Source organism: Budorcas taxicolor, chromosome 1, assembly GCF_023091745.1.
Source record: "Budorcas taxicolor isolate Tak-1 chromosome 1, Takin1.1, whole genome shotgun sequence".
NCBI classification, from domain to species: Eukaryota; Metazoa; Chordata; class Mammalia; order Artiodactyla; family Bovidae; genus Budorcas; species Budorcas taxicolor.
Genome location: NC_068910.1, coordinates 154333636 through 154353121, shown reverse-complemented (window position 1 = coordinate 154353121; position 19486 = coordinate 154333636). Strand labels below are relative to the sequence as shown.

The following is a 19486-nucleotide window of genomic DNA, read 5'->3' as shown; positions in this document are numbered from 1 at the left end:
TATTTTCTGAAATAATTTTATTATAATATTCATCCAATAAATGTACCAGCTAGTAAATTATTCACCCCACGGCTGGACATTTGGATTTTCCAATGTTCACTATTTAAAAAGACTCTTACTTCAAATATCTATGTGTATAGGCTTTTGCCATGTATATATATGTTTTTTTCTTTAGGATGGAGTCCCTCAAAAGTTGAAGGAGACATCAGCACTTCAAAGGAAGTTCATGACTGCCAAATTGCCTTTCAAAAGAACTGTACAAGTTTATGAAGCCATCAGCAATTTATACATTTCCTTATATGCTTACAATGCTGGTTATTCCTAAAAAAACAAAAAGATTACTATTAAGATTGAACAAGTTCTCTGTTTGGCAACCATTAAAGGACCTTTGTTTTTTAACAAGTATGTCAGTCAGAATGTGTAACAGGAATTTCCTCTATCAGCAAAAAAAAAAAAAAAAAAAGTCATTCAGTTTACAAAAAGAGGAGAAAAAGTGATTTGGATAAAAGTATAATTATCAGAATTTATGACAACTGCTTGCTATTTATTGTTCATTAGTCATGTGTACAACAACTGTATGTATCAAATTAATGCCACTGCATATTTTATTATAAAACAAAACTATGTACCTATTTGCAGTTTTGAACTGACCATGTACTCACAAAAACTGAAAGAAAAGACTCATGGTGGAAATATCAGATGCTGACCTCTCCTCTCCATTTCTTCATGGTGAAAGGCACATTACTGATAGCCATTTAATCTAAACTCCTTCCAGCCTGCTGTTAAAATCTGTTTATAAACGATACCAGTGGAGGATATGTAAGAAGCAATGTTTATCTAGCCCAGTTACCTTTCTCTGAGTCAAGAGAAACTATACTATCATTTAACTGTTGATACTCTACTGGCCATTGGAGAGGTTAATACAAAAACCAATAAATGAAAAAGACAAATGAATGGGCTGTTGGGTATTACAGGTCAGAACCATAAAGTTATACACAAACATTCTGGCTACTTTGTGCCCACTATGATCATTATGATCATGTTTAGATTTCCAAATTAAGTGTATGTTTGATGTGTGACCTTATAAACAAATATAACATTTTAAGTAAGCATCATGTAAGAAGTGGTGTGGTGCAAGGCCTATTTCCTGGGAGAAGCAATATCCTTTTGAAAAGAGTAGAAAAGTGAAGTGAGGTGCAGGAGAGACAAGAAGATCTTTCACGAAGTGAATGCTTTAAGCCTATATATATCATCCCTCATAAATGGAGACTACGTGGCAAGATGAATCTCAGTTCTAAAAACATGAGGATTTTTAAAACAGTATTCAAAATCATGATCTAGAAAATTATTCAGTAACAAGGACATGTTGTTTCTGCATTTTCCAGTTAGTTTTCAATCATAAAATGCAACTGTTTCCCAGTGTTCAACACAGGTTCATCCATGAGCTCCTACACACGTAATAGATGACAAAAAATCTAGAACCAAGAATTCTCCCCTAAACCAAATTCACAATTTAAGCAAAATTTCATCTTACACAAAGCAACAAGAAAAATGGGTGCCACAAAGTTCACAAATAATTGCCTGGAACAATTTCCTTAAGAAAAAAATAAACAACTACAGGAGAGTCACGTGACACAAAGGGGGAAGGAGTGAGGGGAGGGGGAGAAAATTTAAAAGATACAAACCAGTTTAGCTCCTCTAAAATTAACCCTGCATCAGTTTCTCTTGTATACAACCAACTATAATATTAGTATTTATTCTACCTATCATTGATAAATATAAGTTATTAGGGTGATCAAGTTATTAATGCCCTTGGGTAAATGCTAATTAAAGGGAACACAATGAATCAAATCCATTAATTGTAGCACTACATGTCAAATCCCAAAAGAAAAAAAAAAACAAAACAAATTTTATTCCCTAGGAAATATTTGTTAAATATGAACAGCCTAGTTCATAACAGTGCAAAATGATAATGATCAAAGTAATATGCTCAGAGTGAATTTTCCAGAGATATAAATGAGAAAGATAAAAGGTTCCAGCACAATAAAACCATACTACAATAAATTTTTCTCTTAATTAGTTTTAACAAATAGGGAACGATGGCTTATTTCAGACAGAAGTTTATAAAACATTTGAGGCTGAATACCATGCAGTAGTTCCTTTTCAGCAAGTATTACTAACAAATTTTATAAATGAGAAAATGGGAGCTCTGAGAAGTTATGTAACTGGGGGTAGGGGGAGACTTTTACAGGTAACATTTTCTAGTATTCATAATAGTCATAATAAATTTACCATATAGTATATGGAGTATTTAAGATTAAAACAAGTTAAGTGATTTTATTCCCTCAGGAGATGGATCCCAAGATACTGTGAATATACAACACCTTCTTGTCAAGTTCTAATTATCCCACGACTAGTACAGATCCATCATTAATTGCGCCTAAGAACCACTTGGAACATCTGTAAAATGCAAATTCTGGGGCCCACTCCTAGCTCTCTAAGTGATTGTGATGCAGGTGGTCAAAGGATCAAACTTCAGAATGCTGGTTATAGGTGGTTCTTAAATTTATTGCAAGCTGCCTTCCTAGAAAAACTTCTGTTAAGTCAAAATGTCATCAGTGTAGTCTGATTTTCCCCTATAAATTCAGGGCTATAATGTAAATAGGAAGTTGCCAATTTTATAAAGGGACCGGTGTTCACATTTTAGACATGTGGCTTAACATCATACTTCATCACCAGTACACCGTATATAGTTTTGTAAAGAATACACAAAGCACAACTAAGAACATAGTTAACAATTACATAGGATTTAATATGATAAATATTAGTCTACCATACAAGGTATTTAAAAAAATATCATTCTTGCTTTATGTTTACTGCAACATAAAATACCTTAAAACATAAAATTTAGAAGCATTTTTTCTGAGAACATAAGCAATTTTAAGACTTTTGATAAAATCACTGGACACTTTCATAAATTAACCCAGATTATTATTTTACCGTCCCTTTTACTTGCTGTATTTTCCTGCAGTGATATAAAACATCATCTGTATTTCTCATCCACTGATCCTTCGCACTATTTTTCACTTTAGTGTCTAATGCCTCAAAGCTCTGACTTAACTGGTGGTTGAATTCAAAGGCAGAAAAACCAGAGATTGTTCTGCCCCAATAACTTCTTTCTGCTATTGTCTAAAGTACTATATAACAATATTCAAATGTGAGTGTATGTGCTACAGTCCATGGGTCACTACCTTTTCCACTTTACTAATAATCATTATATCTTATGCAAAATATTCTACAGATTTTCTCTTTGGATCTGCCAGTTTATCAACTGAAAACAAAACAAAACAAGATCTATCAGTTTCAAAGCTTCATAACAAGTTATCCTGCATTCTTGGTTACTTTATTTTCTTCTTTTTCCCTCCCGGCCCTTGTTGGATATAATTTTCTCAGCTGTTCCAAGCCAGAGAGGAGTAGTGATGTTGCCTGGGAATAGAATATTCCCACCCAAGAGAAAAGCTCAGAACTGGAGTGCAGCTGGGAGTATTTCAATAAGAAGATGATCTAAAATCTAAGGCCTTGTCTAAACTATCTGCCTAAGAAAGGACAACTAACAAAGCCCTGGAAGAAGAATAACTGGAGTTTCAAATCAAAATTGAAGGCTCAATATCCTATCTATTCCTTTCACCCCTCCCTGAAAAGTGGCTACCAAAATTATCTTTTTATACCAAACTTTATCTTAACTAACATCCCAATAACTTTAAGTTATAATTCCTAAAATTCACACGCAGACATTTTCCATCACCAAATGATTCAATCTCATGTTAACAATCTAACTTTCCATTGCAGTCAATCTTTTCTACCATCTTATGTTCCATCCAACCTGTTTTCCCCTCTTCTAGTTTTTACATTTTCCCCTTAATCCAGCCTACATTTTCCCTTGTAATAGTCCTTCTTTTTTAGGATAACACCTCTTAATCTGTCTAGAAAACTTGGGAGATCACTGAATAACTTAATATTTAAAACAAATATCTTTCAATGATTTATATTTACTAATCAGCTCCCGATGAAATACATTATTAAGATTCAGGTCAAAGATACACTTAATCAACTGGGTTGAGACAAAAGCATTATGAAAAAGCAAATTTAGCTTTTGAAATGCTTATTGCAACTAGGACCAGTAACATTAAGCTGAGAACTATGAATGTACATTATCAAACTGATGATATCTGAGAATTTATATGTTCCTACCAACCATTTGCAGTAATCTCACTTCATTACGAACTATAAAAATGATCTTTGAACAGTGAAAGCCAAACCACTTGTTACAAATATTTGCCTGAGATGATTCTAACATATTTGAAAGAGTCAGAGAGTTAAACCATGCAGTAACACATAGCTTTAAAATGGCAGTCCAGACATTAATGAAACATACAAAGTTCAACAGTTTGGACTGGTACAAATTTCAAATGCATAAAAGGTTATTTTGAAGATATTAAAATAATTTGAGGCCTATTTACTTTATGAATGTACTCACCTGACTCTTGCAAGTATCTATATACCAAGAAGTTGACCTCATCACTGCTTATACTCATCTTTATTCCCACTTAAACCATGAGGTCACAACACAGGATATAACCCTAAAAATAAAACAAAGTTAATTAAGTATTTTCTCAATAAAATATTTTTAAACAAAATGTAAACAATGTTGTAAAAACCATTTGATTTTATTAAATAATGTAAAATGAAGATTTGATATTGCCTAATAATAAATCCTAACAAATAAAGATACTTCCAATAGTTAGTAGTAGATTATACAACCAAAACACAGCTGGGTCTCCTTTTCTGCAACATATTGGTAAAAAGGATTAAAAATTTACAAAAGGGCCTCCAGTATCATATTTCAATAATTATATTAAATAGCATAAAAAGTTGTTCCTCTTTTCTCCTTAAATGTAAAAAAGAGTTTATTTTAAGGATCAGAAAATTATTTATATAGGAAAAGACTGACTTCAGACTACAGGAACAGGGACCAGCCATCCACGCTGGTTTTGTTTACAAAATTTACTAGGATTTGAAGTCTCTATTTTCTCAACAGCTAATCTGCAATGTTCAAGTTTCAAAAAGCTCTAGGTATGCATAAGGCAGAGAGGCTGGAGTACAGTTCTGAAAACTCAAATGATATTCTCAGAAGGAGGGAAAGAAGGAAACTGACATATAGCTTAAATATATCCTGATTATACATAGCTGTTCTCATGTCACAGAAAGGATTTAAAGCAAACTCTTCTGCTCGGTGCCCAACAGTCAATGCGTTAGGCTTTGCCAGTCATATAGTCGCAACTACTCCTCCGCAGTTGCAGTGCAAGAGCAGCAACGGCACACGAATGACTGACGGTGGCCAAGTTCCAGTAAGACAACTTATCAACACTGACATTTGAACTGCATATGATACTCTTGTGTCATAAAATATTTTTCTTTTGATTTCTTCTTCAGCACTCAAAAAATTAAAACCTTGTCTTAGTTTGTGGTCCTTATAAAAAGTCAATGGGCTGGACATGGCCCACAGACCAGCTTCTCCATTCCTTGTTTAAAACAGGATACGCTGACATCTATTCAGTATAAAAAAGAAAGAAAGTGAAGTCACTCAGTTGTGTCCGACTCTTTGCGACCCCATGGACTGTAACCCACCAGGCTCCTCCCTCAGTCCATGGAATTTTCCAGGCAAGAGTACTGGAGTGGGGTGCCATTTCCTTCTCCAGGGGATCTTCCCAACCCAGGGACTGGACCCGGGTCTCTGGCATTGCAGGCAGACGCTTTACTGTCTGAGCCACCAGGGAAGCCCATTCTGTATAAAGGGGCATCTATCCCCGGGCCTGCGCTGAGTGTCCTGCCACGTCACGGATCTCTTATAATGCAGGGCAACAATATATTCACACCTCTCAAGATCAGCAAGGACTGAGCAGGCTTCTATACAACAGGAACTGCTACTGCTGTAGATCTGGAAAGCCTGGTGACTGAACACTCACCAAGCTTATCTCAGAAACAAAGGAAGACAAACAAGGGGGCGGTAACAATTCCCCCAGTGAACACACACACAGGAAGCCCTGACCAAATTCAGTGGTCTGGGAATACATCTCAGAGGAAGTGTCTTCAGTGTTCAGACCTCAAGGACAGACAGGAGAGTGAGAACACGAATATCTGGGGAGGAAGGAAAAGAACTGAAGCAATTCAGTGAGCAGTTAACAGTCACTGGAAGGTCTGCGTGAAGAAAAAGAAACAAAATGAAGTGAGGCTTGAGAGGAGCCTTGAAGGAATCACAAGAAAACAGGGAAGAAAAAGCAGGAAACGCAGGGAAGTGGTATGATTTACATTTTAAAAGACCATCCTGAATTTTAATATGAAAACTAGAAGGAAACTGGGCTGAGGAGAGGGGCCAAGTTAGGAAGGTGCTCCAGTCACCTAAGAGAAGAACCCTGAAACCGGACTGAGGCCCTGGAGCTGAGAAGCGTCCCTAGGACACCAGGATTCCAGAGACACTCAGGAAGAAGCAGACTCAGGGTGGGTGACTTGACACAGAGCTCAGGAAAGGAGAAGAATCAAAGGTGTCTTTTAGGACATTTACTGAAAGGAGAAGCCATGGGAGAAAAGTAAATACCATCCCCGTGTGAAGAAGGCGGCACCTCCTCCCATTTAATTTCAAATAGTGCAATTGAATGTGATAATCTATACACGCCACACTGAACAGAATGATACAGATGAACTCCTCTGATGACTGGCTCAGGACACCTCATCCAGAGGCCCCTGTGGCACACAGGAGGATCTGAGCTCTGGAGGAGATCCTGGTCAACTCTACCCTGACCCACAGGAATGGTAACAATGTGCTTGGCACACACAGTAGGTATAACACAAGAGTCAATTCTGAAAGCCTGGTGATTGAATGATTTAAAAAATAAAACCACCACACCCATTATATGATTACATATAACACCCATTATACAGCAGGCATTAAGTCACAACTTGGCCAACCATGGATATCTGTCAGGGAAACACTGAGTCACTACTGATGAAGAGGATCTCCCAAAATGAGTTCAGTCAGGTGGAATCCTAGTGAAACAACTAATGAAGAAAATAAGAGTATTCTTTTCCTCTAAAATATCAGTCTAATATTCAAATAATGAATAATGGAACTGAAGTACCTAAGATGTACATATTTCTTAAAATGCCTGATTCTGATACACAAAGGTCACCAAAATGTCTCAAATTAAAGCAGTTATCAGTAGTGCTTCTGTATCATTTAATGTATCTTGGGGCAAAGAAAAACACAAGTCAAAATGATATAAATTATTATCTATAAAAACTCTCATAATAAATACATGTTGGTGGCATACTTTTTGTAAAGTCAACAAGAAATACCAAGCATGAAGAGCAGGAGAGCTCTTGTCTGTTCAAATTGCTGTGAATAGATTTATTATACTGATCATAGTACTATACTAGTTTCTGTAACCAAAAGTAAATTTTTTAAGAGAAAGGGGTAAACTTTTCAAATGTTAAAAGGGTTCCTTCTAGCTTTAGTTCTACTTCAGCTAGCTCATACTTTCAGAGAGAAAGATCACTGTTTTCACTTATACCAAACATACCCCTAGGGCAGACAAGTGAAGTGAAGTGAAGTCGCTCAGTCGTGTCCGACTCTGCAACCCCTATACCAGGCTACTCCGTCCATGGGATTTTCTGGGCAAGAGTACAGCAGAAGGGGACGACAGAGGATGAGATGGCTGGATGGCATCACTGACTCAATGGACAGGTTTGAGCAAGCTCCGGGAGTTGGTGAAGGGTGGGGAAGCCTGGAGTGCTGCAGTCCATGGGGTCGCAGAGTCAGACGTGGGTGAGCGACTGAACAAAGAGCTAGGAACTGACACATGAAATAAAGCTGTCCCAAGCCGTGCAGAATTGACAGTTTTTCAGTTAAGAGAAACATACAAACAAATGTGGCCTTAAAAAAAAATAGCGAAGTTAATAAAACTCTGTATTAAAAGTTTCAGTCATAGTGACAATAAAACTACATAGGCTCAGAATTAAAGATTTTAAAATTAAAAAAATAAAAAACTATTAAAAAAAAAAACCTACATAGGCTCTTTATTTAAAGACCTGAGTTTATCCTCTTATAAAGACACTCAATTCTAGAATAAGGTTCAGTATGAAATAAGTCTGTTTAAATTCTAACATCAAAAGGACACCTGAAAAGAACAGGAAATACTAGACGTTAAAAACAAACAAGACAACGTTAAGACGTTTCCTGATTGAAAGCTTCAGTTTTCACTTTCAAAATACCTAAAAAAACTGGATGCCAGAGAACAAAGCTTGGAGAAAATGCCACTACTTCAGCAGTGGACTCACTGCAGTTTACAGAACAGGTCCATTTTGATTTGTCTGTTTACACTTCTATGATGTAGTCTTCACCTGCCCCAAGTGAAGACCAGATAGATACACAGAGACTAGCCACAACCGATCTTCAGAAGGCACACAAAAACCTTCCTGCCATACCTCTTCCACTGTGGTATCTTTCAGAACATCTATCTTTAAGCAAGGTCACAAGATAACAGTAAGACGCTCATCCAATCTACCCTGTACCAAACAGGCATGGGCCTTGATATCACGTCTGGCAGAGGTTACCACGTATAAAAGAAGTTCTGCCTCAAGGAGCCTGAGAGACTATTAAACGAGACATCCAAAATAAGCACTTGCTAAAATTACAAAACACCTATTTGTATATTCTGCCTGATCATACTTATTCAGCCCTCAAAAGTAAATGACCTAGTTCTAAAAACATATATTAAATATCTCTGTACTTTTTAATTCTCAGAAACAGCCTGTAAGATCATAAAAGCTTTTATTCAAACCCCCATCAGTTATGGGCAATGAAATTACTTAATTCAAACCCACAGCTATATTAAGGCAGCAAGAGTAAAAACAAAAACTACAATCTTAACCAACATTTAGCTGAGTATTTATATGTAAAACTACAGTAAATACTCTAATGTTTAGTATGAACTATTTTACTTTAAGGCTTCACAGACAAAAATCTAGCAAGTATTACAGAAACAGGACTGTTGATCTAAGTCAGGTATAATTGCTTCAACCGAATATACATGGTATTTTCAGCATCACAAAACTGAGTTCAGCGTTCACACACTGGACAGCAACTGCTCCAAATATTTAACCATCTCATTTGTTCTTCCACCTATCTGGTACCACATTTCTGCCTTTGGCCTCAAACAGAACAGACATGATACTCTTTTCTGATACCATATCTAGAGCATATTAGAGTCCAACTATGATCCTAAATCACACTATTTTAAATCTACAAGACTGAAAAAATAATGAAAGATATGGACAAAGAAAAAAAAATTAAAAGCTTTTCTGGAATCTCATACTTAGAGCACATTATTTAGAGGTCTGAAAACTTCTTGCAGGCTCTAAATTCAAATGCACAATCAAAATGTCCTAATCTTAGAAAAATGATTTAGTTCAAAATGTAGTGGTAGAACTTTCTTGGAGGTCCAGTGGCTAAGACTCTGCACTCCTGATGCAAGGGATCAGTTTAATTCCTGGTTGGGGAACTAGATCACATATGCCACAACTAAAGATTCCGCAACAAAGATTGAGTGCCACAGCCAAACAAACAAATAAGAATAGATATTAGGCGAAAAAAATCAAAAACCAAAATGTACAGTGGTGGCATATTATCCCATGGCAGACACATTAGTTTCATTTTTGCTTTGCTCAACATTTAGATGATTTTAAATTATTCTAAGACTCCTATAACAATATTTATGCTTCAAGTTGTTTCTTCGTCCATTTCTTTTGGTAGCTGTGCATTTAAGAATAGTCCTCAAGATCAGGAAAAGTCCCTAAAAGTAAATTACTGGACCAAAGGGAAAAGATAAATAGCTATTTTGATTCTTAATGAATACCAACAAATTAGGATCCACTCAGAAGACTGAACCAATTCAAGATACCTCCAGCTGAAACATTAGTAAAATATTCAAGGTAACCAATTATAAACAACAGCAACAAAAACATGCCGGCCAGCCATAACATTAGAAACATTTTAAAATAATCCTCAACATTATGGAGACTGTGACAAAACAGAAACTAGACACAATATCTACAACTACTGCTCATAGCTGTTTAATAGTAGAAAAAAGAGCAACAATATTAAAAGGTGCTACAAGAACTCTGATGCTAAAATAACAAATAACTGTCAAACAGTGTGACCTTGGATACCTTCAGGATACCCTTCCAAATAAATGTTAATAACACAGAGAGGCCCAAGTGACTGATATGCTGGGAGTCCATCTAGCAGAAAGTAAGATTCAGGATTCTCTGGAACTCAGCAGCTGAGACATGGTGTGATTGTGATTAGCAAGATGAAAACTGTAGCTTGCCTCTTGTAGAATCCACAGCCACTGTCTGAGAAAAGACAACACAGCAACTGCTTTCCATTTGGAGAATTATTCCATTCTCAGCCCTGTGGTTTAAATGGACAGACATCCTCATCCAAAGGAAGGTACTTAATTTGCTTAAGCCAACCAGCAAATCATATCTTTGGTTTAGGGTTGACACCTCTCCTCCACAGACACACGCCATATCCCATGTGTCTCAACTCAATCACTCCCAGTAAGTGAAACACTAGTAGAAGACATGCTGATTTCTATAAAGTCAACCTCCTTTCAGAGAGGAGTGGGCAGGCAACAAGGGCACAATGTGAAGCTTGGGATGAATGTGTATCACTGAGGTCAGAATAGAGATATCAGAGGCGGAGAAGGGGGGCAACGCAGAAACAAGAGAAACTGTGTCCTTGATGACATTAAATGTCTATCTTTCAATTAGATCAAGTACTATCTAAGTCAATTTACCACTGTACTTTGGTTAAAGAAGTAAAAAATGTATTTTATTGTCTAATCTATAAGATTTGTCAGTTGCAACCAAAAGAGGGCAGACAACCAAGAAATGTTTTACAACAAGAAAGTGCCTGAAGTTAGTGATGGATTATATTTAGAGAAATAAGCGGAGGGTAGAGGAGTGGGTGTGGAGGGAAGGTGGGTGTTTGAAATCCCTATTGTTTCCACATTGGAAAGAGGGCAGACTTACCTTACAGAAATGGGCTGCCTAGAGAGCACAGCCCTCTGGGGAGTCCCACTTCGTATGTGTTAAACTAGAGGTAAAACAGAAGACATCCCAGCAGAAATGCTCCAGAATATAGTATTACAATTCGCTGTTCATGGAAAGTGGTACCTCTGGTTCTGCTCTCTTCATACAGGAAGGTCACATTCTCAGCTACTTATATTACTTTGGGGTGATAAACCAATCCGAACAAATGCTGACTACATGCATTTGTGGAGGTGAGGTAATGACAAGTGAAAAGTAAACGCAACAATGGCCATGCTAAAGCCTGTAGGGGTAAAACGCACTAAAGCACTATTTTTCTGACATTTATTTTATTCACTCAGTTAAAGGAAAATGAGCACTTTCAATGTGTAAGGCACTATGACAGATGCTGGAGACACGGCTAAACAATGTAAACCATGGCCAGATCGTGTGACTTTACAAGTTGCTGGGAAGAAAAAGAACAATTCCAACTATAAATTTTAATATACAGATCTATGTATTTAGAAATGCCATTCAAATACTACACCTTCTTCAGAGAAGGAAAAAAAAGTATAGAATCAATAATGTAAAAGAATGTAATAACTATAAAAAGAAACCAAATTCTTAGCACAAGGAGGTTCTACGAAATTGCTAACTCCAAGGCACGACATATGTTGCCAAGGACCCATGGACACCACAGGGTATCACTACACAGCTTACACAGACCTTGATATCAGTGGCAGTCCTAAATAGTCAGCCACTGCAGTCACAAGCAAACGAATTGTAATATTTTGCTATATAAATAACAGCTTCTAAACTCATAAAGAATCATGCATCAAAACTTGTTGGGTATAAGTTCTCAATCTGTCTGTGGAGTAAAGTAACAGTTCATCCACTGCCACGCTGCCTCAGTGGGTTATCACAGGAAACTGGCAAACTGTCTTATTAAAACCACGTGCATGCATGCATGCAAGGTCGCTGTAGTCGTGTCTAACTCTGCAACCCTATGGACTGCAGCCCACCAGGCTCCTCTGTCCACGGGGATTCTCCAGGCGAGAATACTGGAGTGGGTTGCCATGGCCTCCTCCAGGGGATCTTCCCGACCCAGGGATCGAACCTGCATCTCTTTTGCCTCCTGCTTTCGCAGGTGGTTCTTTACCACTAGCACCACCTGGGAAGCCCATAGGAAACTGTCAAACTGTCTTGTTAAAACCATGACAAGCTGCAAAAAATACCAAACTAGGACAACTAACAACACAAAGTGTGTGGAGGGGAAATGAGACAGAGTGAGGAGAGAAATTAAATTAGTTTACCGATTAGTGAAGTCATTGGTGCCTCTACAATTTATGCTGAGGCCCAACTTGCAGGATTTTAGAAAGTGACTTTATTTGAAGAGGGGGTCTTTAAAGAGGTGATTACATTGAAGTGAAGTCATTAGAGTGAATCTTTCATAATATGAATATAACCCAACACGACGAGTGTCCTTTTACGAGGAGGAAGAGACACCAGGAACGCATGTGCACAGAGGAAAGACCATGTGAACAGGCAAGAAGGCAACCACCTGCAAGTCAAGGAGAGGCTTCGGGAGAAACCAAACCTGCCAGCACTTTCGTCCTGGACTTTCATTCCAGAACTGTGAGGAAATAAACTTCTGTTGTTTTTATAAGCCACTCAGTCTGTAGCATTTTGTTATAGCCGCCCTAGCAAACTGATACACACCCAACATCACAAATTCTGTAAATCTCTGATCATTCACTAGTGAAGTGAAGTCGCTCAGTCATGCTCGACTCTTTGCAACCCCATGGACTGTAGCCTATCAGGCTCCTCCATCCATGGGATTTTCCAGGCAAGAGTCCTGGAGTGGATTGCCATTTCCTTCTCCAGATCATTCACTGGAGACTTTTAAATTACTGATGTTCACGACTGCCAGGGTCTATCCTTTCAAAAATTTGCCTCTATTTTTAGGAATCTATCCTGTCCTGTAATTGCCAAAAACAGTTACATGTCCTGTAATTTGTCAAAGTTGATGACATTAACAGGATACATTAGCACTTCATAATCTTCTGCCCCGCAATGCCCCTTTGTTCTCCCTACTCCCTAAGAAACACTCTCACAAACAGCACACATACACACACACAAAATGCATTACTCTTCATTTCCCACTTCTTTAAAAATAATTAAAATCCTACTAAGGTAATAACACATTTGTGTACATAAAATATGGTACAATGAATAGGTGTACTTTAAGACTTAGCTCTGAAGTCTTTGACAAACAGCTTAAAATGTGTATAAACGTTTACGATGCTAAAGCTTAAAAGATTTCACAAAATTTTATTAGACTAAATGAAATCATATTTACAAAACTTACTCTTGAAAAACTGTAAAATGCAACAAATCAGGATTCAGAGAGAGAGAATCTCAAGAAAAAACATTAAGCTCTAATTGCAATGTGTATCTAAGCTTACTTCAGCACTAACCAAACTTAAAATATAAAACCCTACACAATAAAACCAAATTATTTGGCTGATTTCTTAAATATTAATGACAAACAGCAGCACATGTTCTTTTTATAGAGCCTTAGCCCTGGACTACAACCATGGTTTATTTGCCCAACATTTTGAAGACGTCTTTTCATGTATGCCTATAATACTAAGTCCAAAGAGAAGCAAAGAATTTTCTTAAAACAAACATTCTACCACTCCTGACAGTAAGATAAATGCTAAATTTAAACTATATTTTTAAAGATACAATCTCATGAGATAATTTTTATTCACACTATTAAAAAAGAGAAAATATCCTTTTAAGCTAATTAGTTCTGTATCTCATTTTCATGTAAGCATTTTAAGGGTATCTTTAATAATTTGAGTATAATGTTCTAGTGAAAAGTTTATAGTATCTACTCCCAGCCCCCTCCCCAAGAGAAACAAATACAATTTTTAAAAAATAGGCAGACAAGATAGTTTTTGAAGGGAAATTAGCAGGTACTGGCATTGACTTTTACCTTCCAATTACAGCACATGAGCATCTTTCAGATAATTTTCCTAAGGATGTGCCTAGCAATATGTATATTTTACAGAAACGCTAACTTTTTTTTCCCTAAACAAATCAAAGGTTTGTGGCAACCCTGTACTGTCAAATGATGGTTAATATTTATTATCACTGAAAGTATTTTTTAAATTAAGGTTATGTTATTTTTAAGACATAACGCTCTTATTACAGACACTATTTTTACACTACTGTGTTAACATAACTTTTATATGCACTAGGAAACCAAAAAAATTTGTATGACTCCTTTTATTGTGATGGTCTGGAACCAAAACTGCAATATCTCTGAAGAATGTGTGTAACTATAGGCAATTTTTATGTTTTTTTTCCTTTCGGCTGTTCTTGCTTTGTTTTGTTATATTTATGGTCAACAAAGTAGCAAATCTTAAGAATTTAACGTATAACTTAGAAGGGATAAACTTGTAAACTACTTTTCTTGTCCTTGCCTTTTCCACTGGAATCCAGAGCTCTCATGAAAATTAACAATAACATGAAAGAGAAGTCAAATCGCAGGTATCCTGTATGATTTTAGACAATGTGACTCTTCTGGGCCTCTGTTCCTTCGAGAAAATGAGGGGAGTGAAGTGCATGGTCTCTTCCTGCTAAGCCTCAATGATTTGAGTATTACAGTACAGAACATCACATAAAAATCCTGCAGGCTCACAGGACCCGAAGACACAGTGGTTTTTAATAAATCATTTTATAACAGGCTTATGAGTGCATTATGAGGTTTTAAAAACTGTCAGACCTCAGGTGGACATCTCCAGGAATCAGGAAAAGGGGAAGTAATGAGTCCACCTCATTACCAATGTTTGAGTACTTAACTACACATAGTGCTTATTAGGCAAATGGTAACCATCTTTTCATCAGAAACTGAGCCTTCTAATGTCTGTCAATTGTTTCAACTTGATCTATACCAGGAGTGTTTACAAACTCTGGCCTGTATGTAAATCCCAACCCATTACCCATTTTTGTTCAGCTCACAATACCTTGTGGTTTTCACAAAACAAGGAACTGTTTGTACAGAATATTTGTAGTTGACTTGATGATAGGGAACACTAACTTTGAATCCCAATTAAGCAATTTTAAGAATCTCAGCACAGCTCTCCAGGCTGAGTAAACTAGCAACTAGCATGTATCATGTGATGAGTCAACTTTCATTTACTTGTGGACTTCAACTTCCCAAACATAAAAAAGTGGCTGTTCAATATGAATCAAGGATGGGCTCAATAAATATGTGTTAAATGACTGACTAAACATAGTCAAGGTACACTGACAGGGGGGTGAGGATAGATAAGAAATTAAAACACTAAGTTAACAGAAAGTGAAAGTGAAATCGCTCAGTCGTGTCTGACTCTTTGCAACCCCATAGACTGTAGCCTACCAGGCTCCTCTGTCCATGGGACTTTCCAGGCAAGAGTACTGGAGTGAGGTGCCACTGCCTTCTCCAGGAGATCTTCCCAAGCCAGGAATCGAACCCGGGTCTCCCGCATTGTAGACAGATGCTTTACCGTCTGAGCCACCAGGGAAGCACACAGTTAACAGAAGACAGACCATAGTTGTGTTTTGTCTTTTTCACCTACTGAGCAATAACTGGTCATTCCAGTCAGTCTGTGAAGGAAGTCTGGAAATTAAAGTAAGGTAACCCAGACAGCATATTCAAAAACAGAGACATTACTTGGCCGACTAAGGTCCGTCTAGTCAAGGCTATGGTTTTTCCTGTGGTCATGTATGGATGTGAGAGTTGGACTGTGAAGAAGGCTGAGCACTGAAGAATTGATGCTTTTGAACTGTGGTGTTGGAGAAGACTCTTGAGAGTCCCTTGCACTGCAAGGAGATCCAACCAGTCCATTCTGAAGGAGATCAGCCCTGGGATTTCTTTGGAAGGAATGCTGCTAAAGCTGAAACTCCAGTACTTTGGCCCCTCATGCGAAGAGTTGACTCATTGGAAAAGACTCTGATGCTGGGAGGGATTGGGGGCAGGAGGAGAAGGGGACGACAGAGGATGAGATGGCTGGATGGCATCACGGACTCGATGGACGTGAGTCTGAGTGAACTCCGGGAGTTGGTGACGGACAGGGAGGTCTGGCATGCTACGATTCATGGGGTCACGAAGAGTCAGACACGATTGAGCAACTGAACTAAACTGAACTGAAGAAAATAAAAATTAAGAACCTAGTTCCCTCCCACTAGCAAGAAAAGCTCTGAGTTTATTAGAACGGGAACCAACATCAGAAAGATAAAAGCAGTTTCTTCAAAACCTTACTATTCTGATCTTGGAACAGAAATGGTATAAGGACCCATAAGACTGGAACACAACTAAAACTAAAACTACAGTTACCTAAATGAATGAAAACTTGGCTTAAACCTGAGATATCACAGGCAAAATAAAGAGAATAAGGTACCAGGTGTAACAAACTCATTGAGTTATTTAAACAAATACTACATATAACATTATTTATGAAACAATTTATTGGATAAGAAATATCCTTTAGTTTCTGGAAAAAAAAAAAAAGACTAAGTCGGTAAAACCAAGACAGCTAAGCCCTAAGTGAATCAAAACAAGTGTCCACAGATTGGTTATACTCAGTAAATTCTTTGGAAGAACAGTAGTAAAAATGTGAGGAAGACTGTTCTGGTAGCAGAGATGTATGACTGATACAGATCAAGAGCCCAAGTAGAGGGAAAAATTGTAAACAGGTTAACATTAATCCCAGTGGGCAATATGTGCTTGTTCAACTCGAGTGAAGACGGCTTTAAAACCAGGTTTAAAACTCAGCAAACTGATAACACACATACACCCTCAACACACACAAATACAACATAGGTATTAGTAAATCTTGAAGACAAAAGTCAAAAGAAAATGGAGTAGATATTGCTGATATGTATGAATTGAGGCAGGCGTTCCAGTTTTATTGAAAAAGGAGTAAGAACAGATTTCATCATGAAAATCTCACAGGTCAATTTCACAGGTTAAGAGAAAATGGACAGTAGTACAAGCCTGTAAGAGTTTCTGTTTAAAAAACAGACAAAAACACCATGTAGATACAAATAAGAACATCACTCCATAACCAAACTTTGTCCATCCTTTAGAAGTACTCTTAGCTGGTCAGGCTGTATAGACTCTCTAATGGCAAACATGGACTTTTAATAGTCTCTTATTAGAAGAAACTTCTGTTTTACAGTACATGTACTTCCTTGCTAACACCATTCAAAGTGCTCAAAACCAAAAACAAGATTCGTTATATTTGTCATATCCATGACAAAGCTCAATTATTTTAATTTAAAATTACGTGTCAAAGTGAGGTGTACAGACCCCTAGGTTGATCTTTAAGGGATCCTAGAGATCAAAAGTATTCCTTTTAGTATTATAAGATACTGTTATAAAATAATATGTCTTTTCCACTGAATTGATATTTATACTGCTATTACAAACCAATAGTTGGTAAAATGGCTCACATCTTAGTAAAAATCAAGGTACTAACACTTCATTGCGTTAGTAGTTATCATACTATTCACTGTTGTTGTTTAGGTGATGCTGCTGCTGCTGCTGCTAAGTCGCCTCAGTTGTGTCCGACTCTGTGAGACCCCGTGGGCTGCAGCCTACCAGGCTCCTCCGCCCATGGGATTTTCCAGGTAAGAATACTGGAGTGGGGTGCCATTGACTTCTCCAGTTTAGGTGCTAAGTCCTGTCTGACTCTTTTGCAACCCCATGGACTATAGCCCGCCAGGATCCTCTGTCCATGGGATTTCCCAAGCAAGAATACTGAAGTGGGTTGCCATTTCCTTTTCCAGGGGACCTTCCCAACCAAGGGATCAAAACCACATCTCCTGCTTCTAAGGAGGCGTGCTCAGTAGCTCAGTCGTATCTGACTCTCTGCAACCAATGAACTGCAGCCTGCCAAGCTCCTGGATTGAACACGCATTTCTTGCATCTCTTGCATTTCCTGCACTGGCAGGCAGATTCTTTACCACTGAGCCACCTGGGAAGCCCCCATACTATTCACTGCTGCTGCTAAGTTGCTTCAGTCGTGTCCGACTCTGTGCGACCCCATAGACGGCAGCCCACCGGGCTCCCCCATCCCTGGGATTCTCCAGGGAAGAACACTGGAGTGGGTTGCCATTTCCTTCTCCAATGGGTGAAAGTGAAAACTGAAAGTGAAGTTGCTCTGTCCTGTCCCACTGTTTGCGACCCCATGGACTGCAGCCTACCAGGCTCCTCTGTCCATGGGATTCTCCAGGCAAGAGTACTGGAGCGGGGTGCCACTGCCTTCTCCGATACTATTCACTACTCTACACTTCAAAAAAAACACACACACACAAAAAAAATTCTTCACTGAAGAGGCTCCTTGATGAAGCAAGAAAAACAATTATATTAAAATTTTAACCTCAAAATACATCTTTGCAATATCCTCTGTAACAAAAAAATACACACATAGTACTTCTGCTGCATACTAAAATGATGGTTGTTTCAAAAAGCACTATGAAAATGTCTGAATTACAAACTGAATTAGTTACTTTTTTCACGGAATACCATTTTTACTTAAAACAACTGACAAAGTATGGTTTTTCAGACTGAGAATCTGGCAGACATTTTCTTGCAAACAAACGAAGTGAAACTGTCACTTTTAAGAAAACAACTAACAATATTTGTTGGCAAGAATAAAACTTAAGCTTTTAAGAGATAATTAGGATTTGGAAAATCTATCAGCCACCATGAGCTTCCCAATACTACTCCAGAACTTCTGTGATGAGATCAGTGGAGGTGTTAATGACTAGTTTTTTATATTGTATAATGAACATTTGGAAGATCTGTATAACTCAGTGAACAAATATTTTCCCAATGACTTGCATTAAATTATGCATGAGAAAACAATCCAAAGTTCAAGAGAAACTAATGGATTTTAATATGACAGAATACAAAAAGTTCATTGACACAACTTCAGATCTTGCAGTGCAACTAACCCTTAAACTACCCAGTTGCTGAGATGTGGAATAGTATCACAGGAGAATATCCAAATTTATTTGAAAAATGAGTCTTATTTTGATTTTAAAAATTTACAACTCTATCTTTAAAAACCATTTTTTTTTCCCTAAATTCCAACTGTAACAATGTATCTCAACTTGTGAATGCAGAAGCAGATGTGAGAATCCAGCTGTCTTCTACTAAGCCAGAGATTAACAGAAAGATTTTCAAACATTTAAAACAATGCATGGAAAATGTTTGTCTTGGAAAATTATTTTTATAAGGCATACTATGTGTGTTAACATGTTATAGATGGGTTTGTTATTG

General features: G+C 37.5%; 1 protein-coding gene across 2 annotated transcripts in view; it reads right to left on the bottom strand.

Annotated features, from left to right (window-relative positions):
• Window positions 1–19486, bottom strand: part of TBL1XR1 (TBL1X/Y related 1) — a 173212-nt gene that overhangs the window by 29992 nt on the left and 123734 nt on the right. Inside the window, exon 3 of one of the 2 annotated variants that reach the window (XM_052638498.1) lies at window positions 4538–4640. The exons of the other annotated variant lie outside the window; for it this stretch is intronic. Coding sequence (XP_052494458.1) covers window positions 4538–4595 — 58 coding nt within the window. The 5' untranslated portion in view covers window positions 4596–4640. The remainder of the gene's footprint in view (window positions 1–4537; window positions 4641–19486) is intronic. 2 annotated transcript variants of the gene reach the window in all.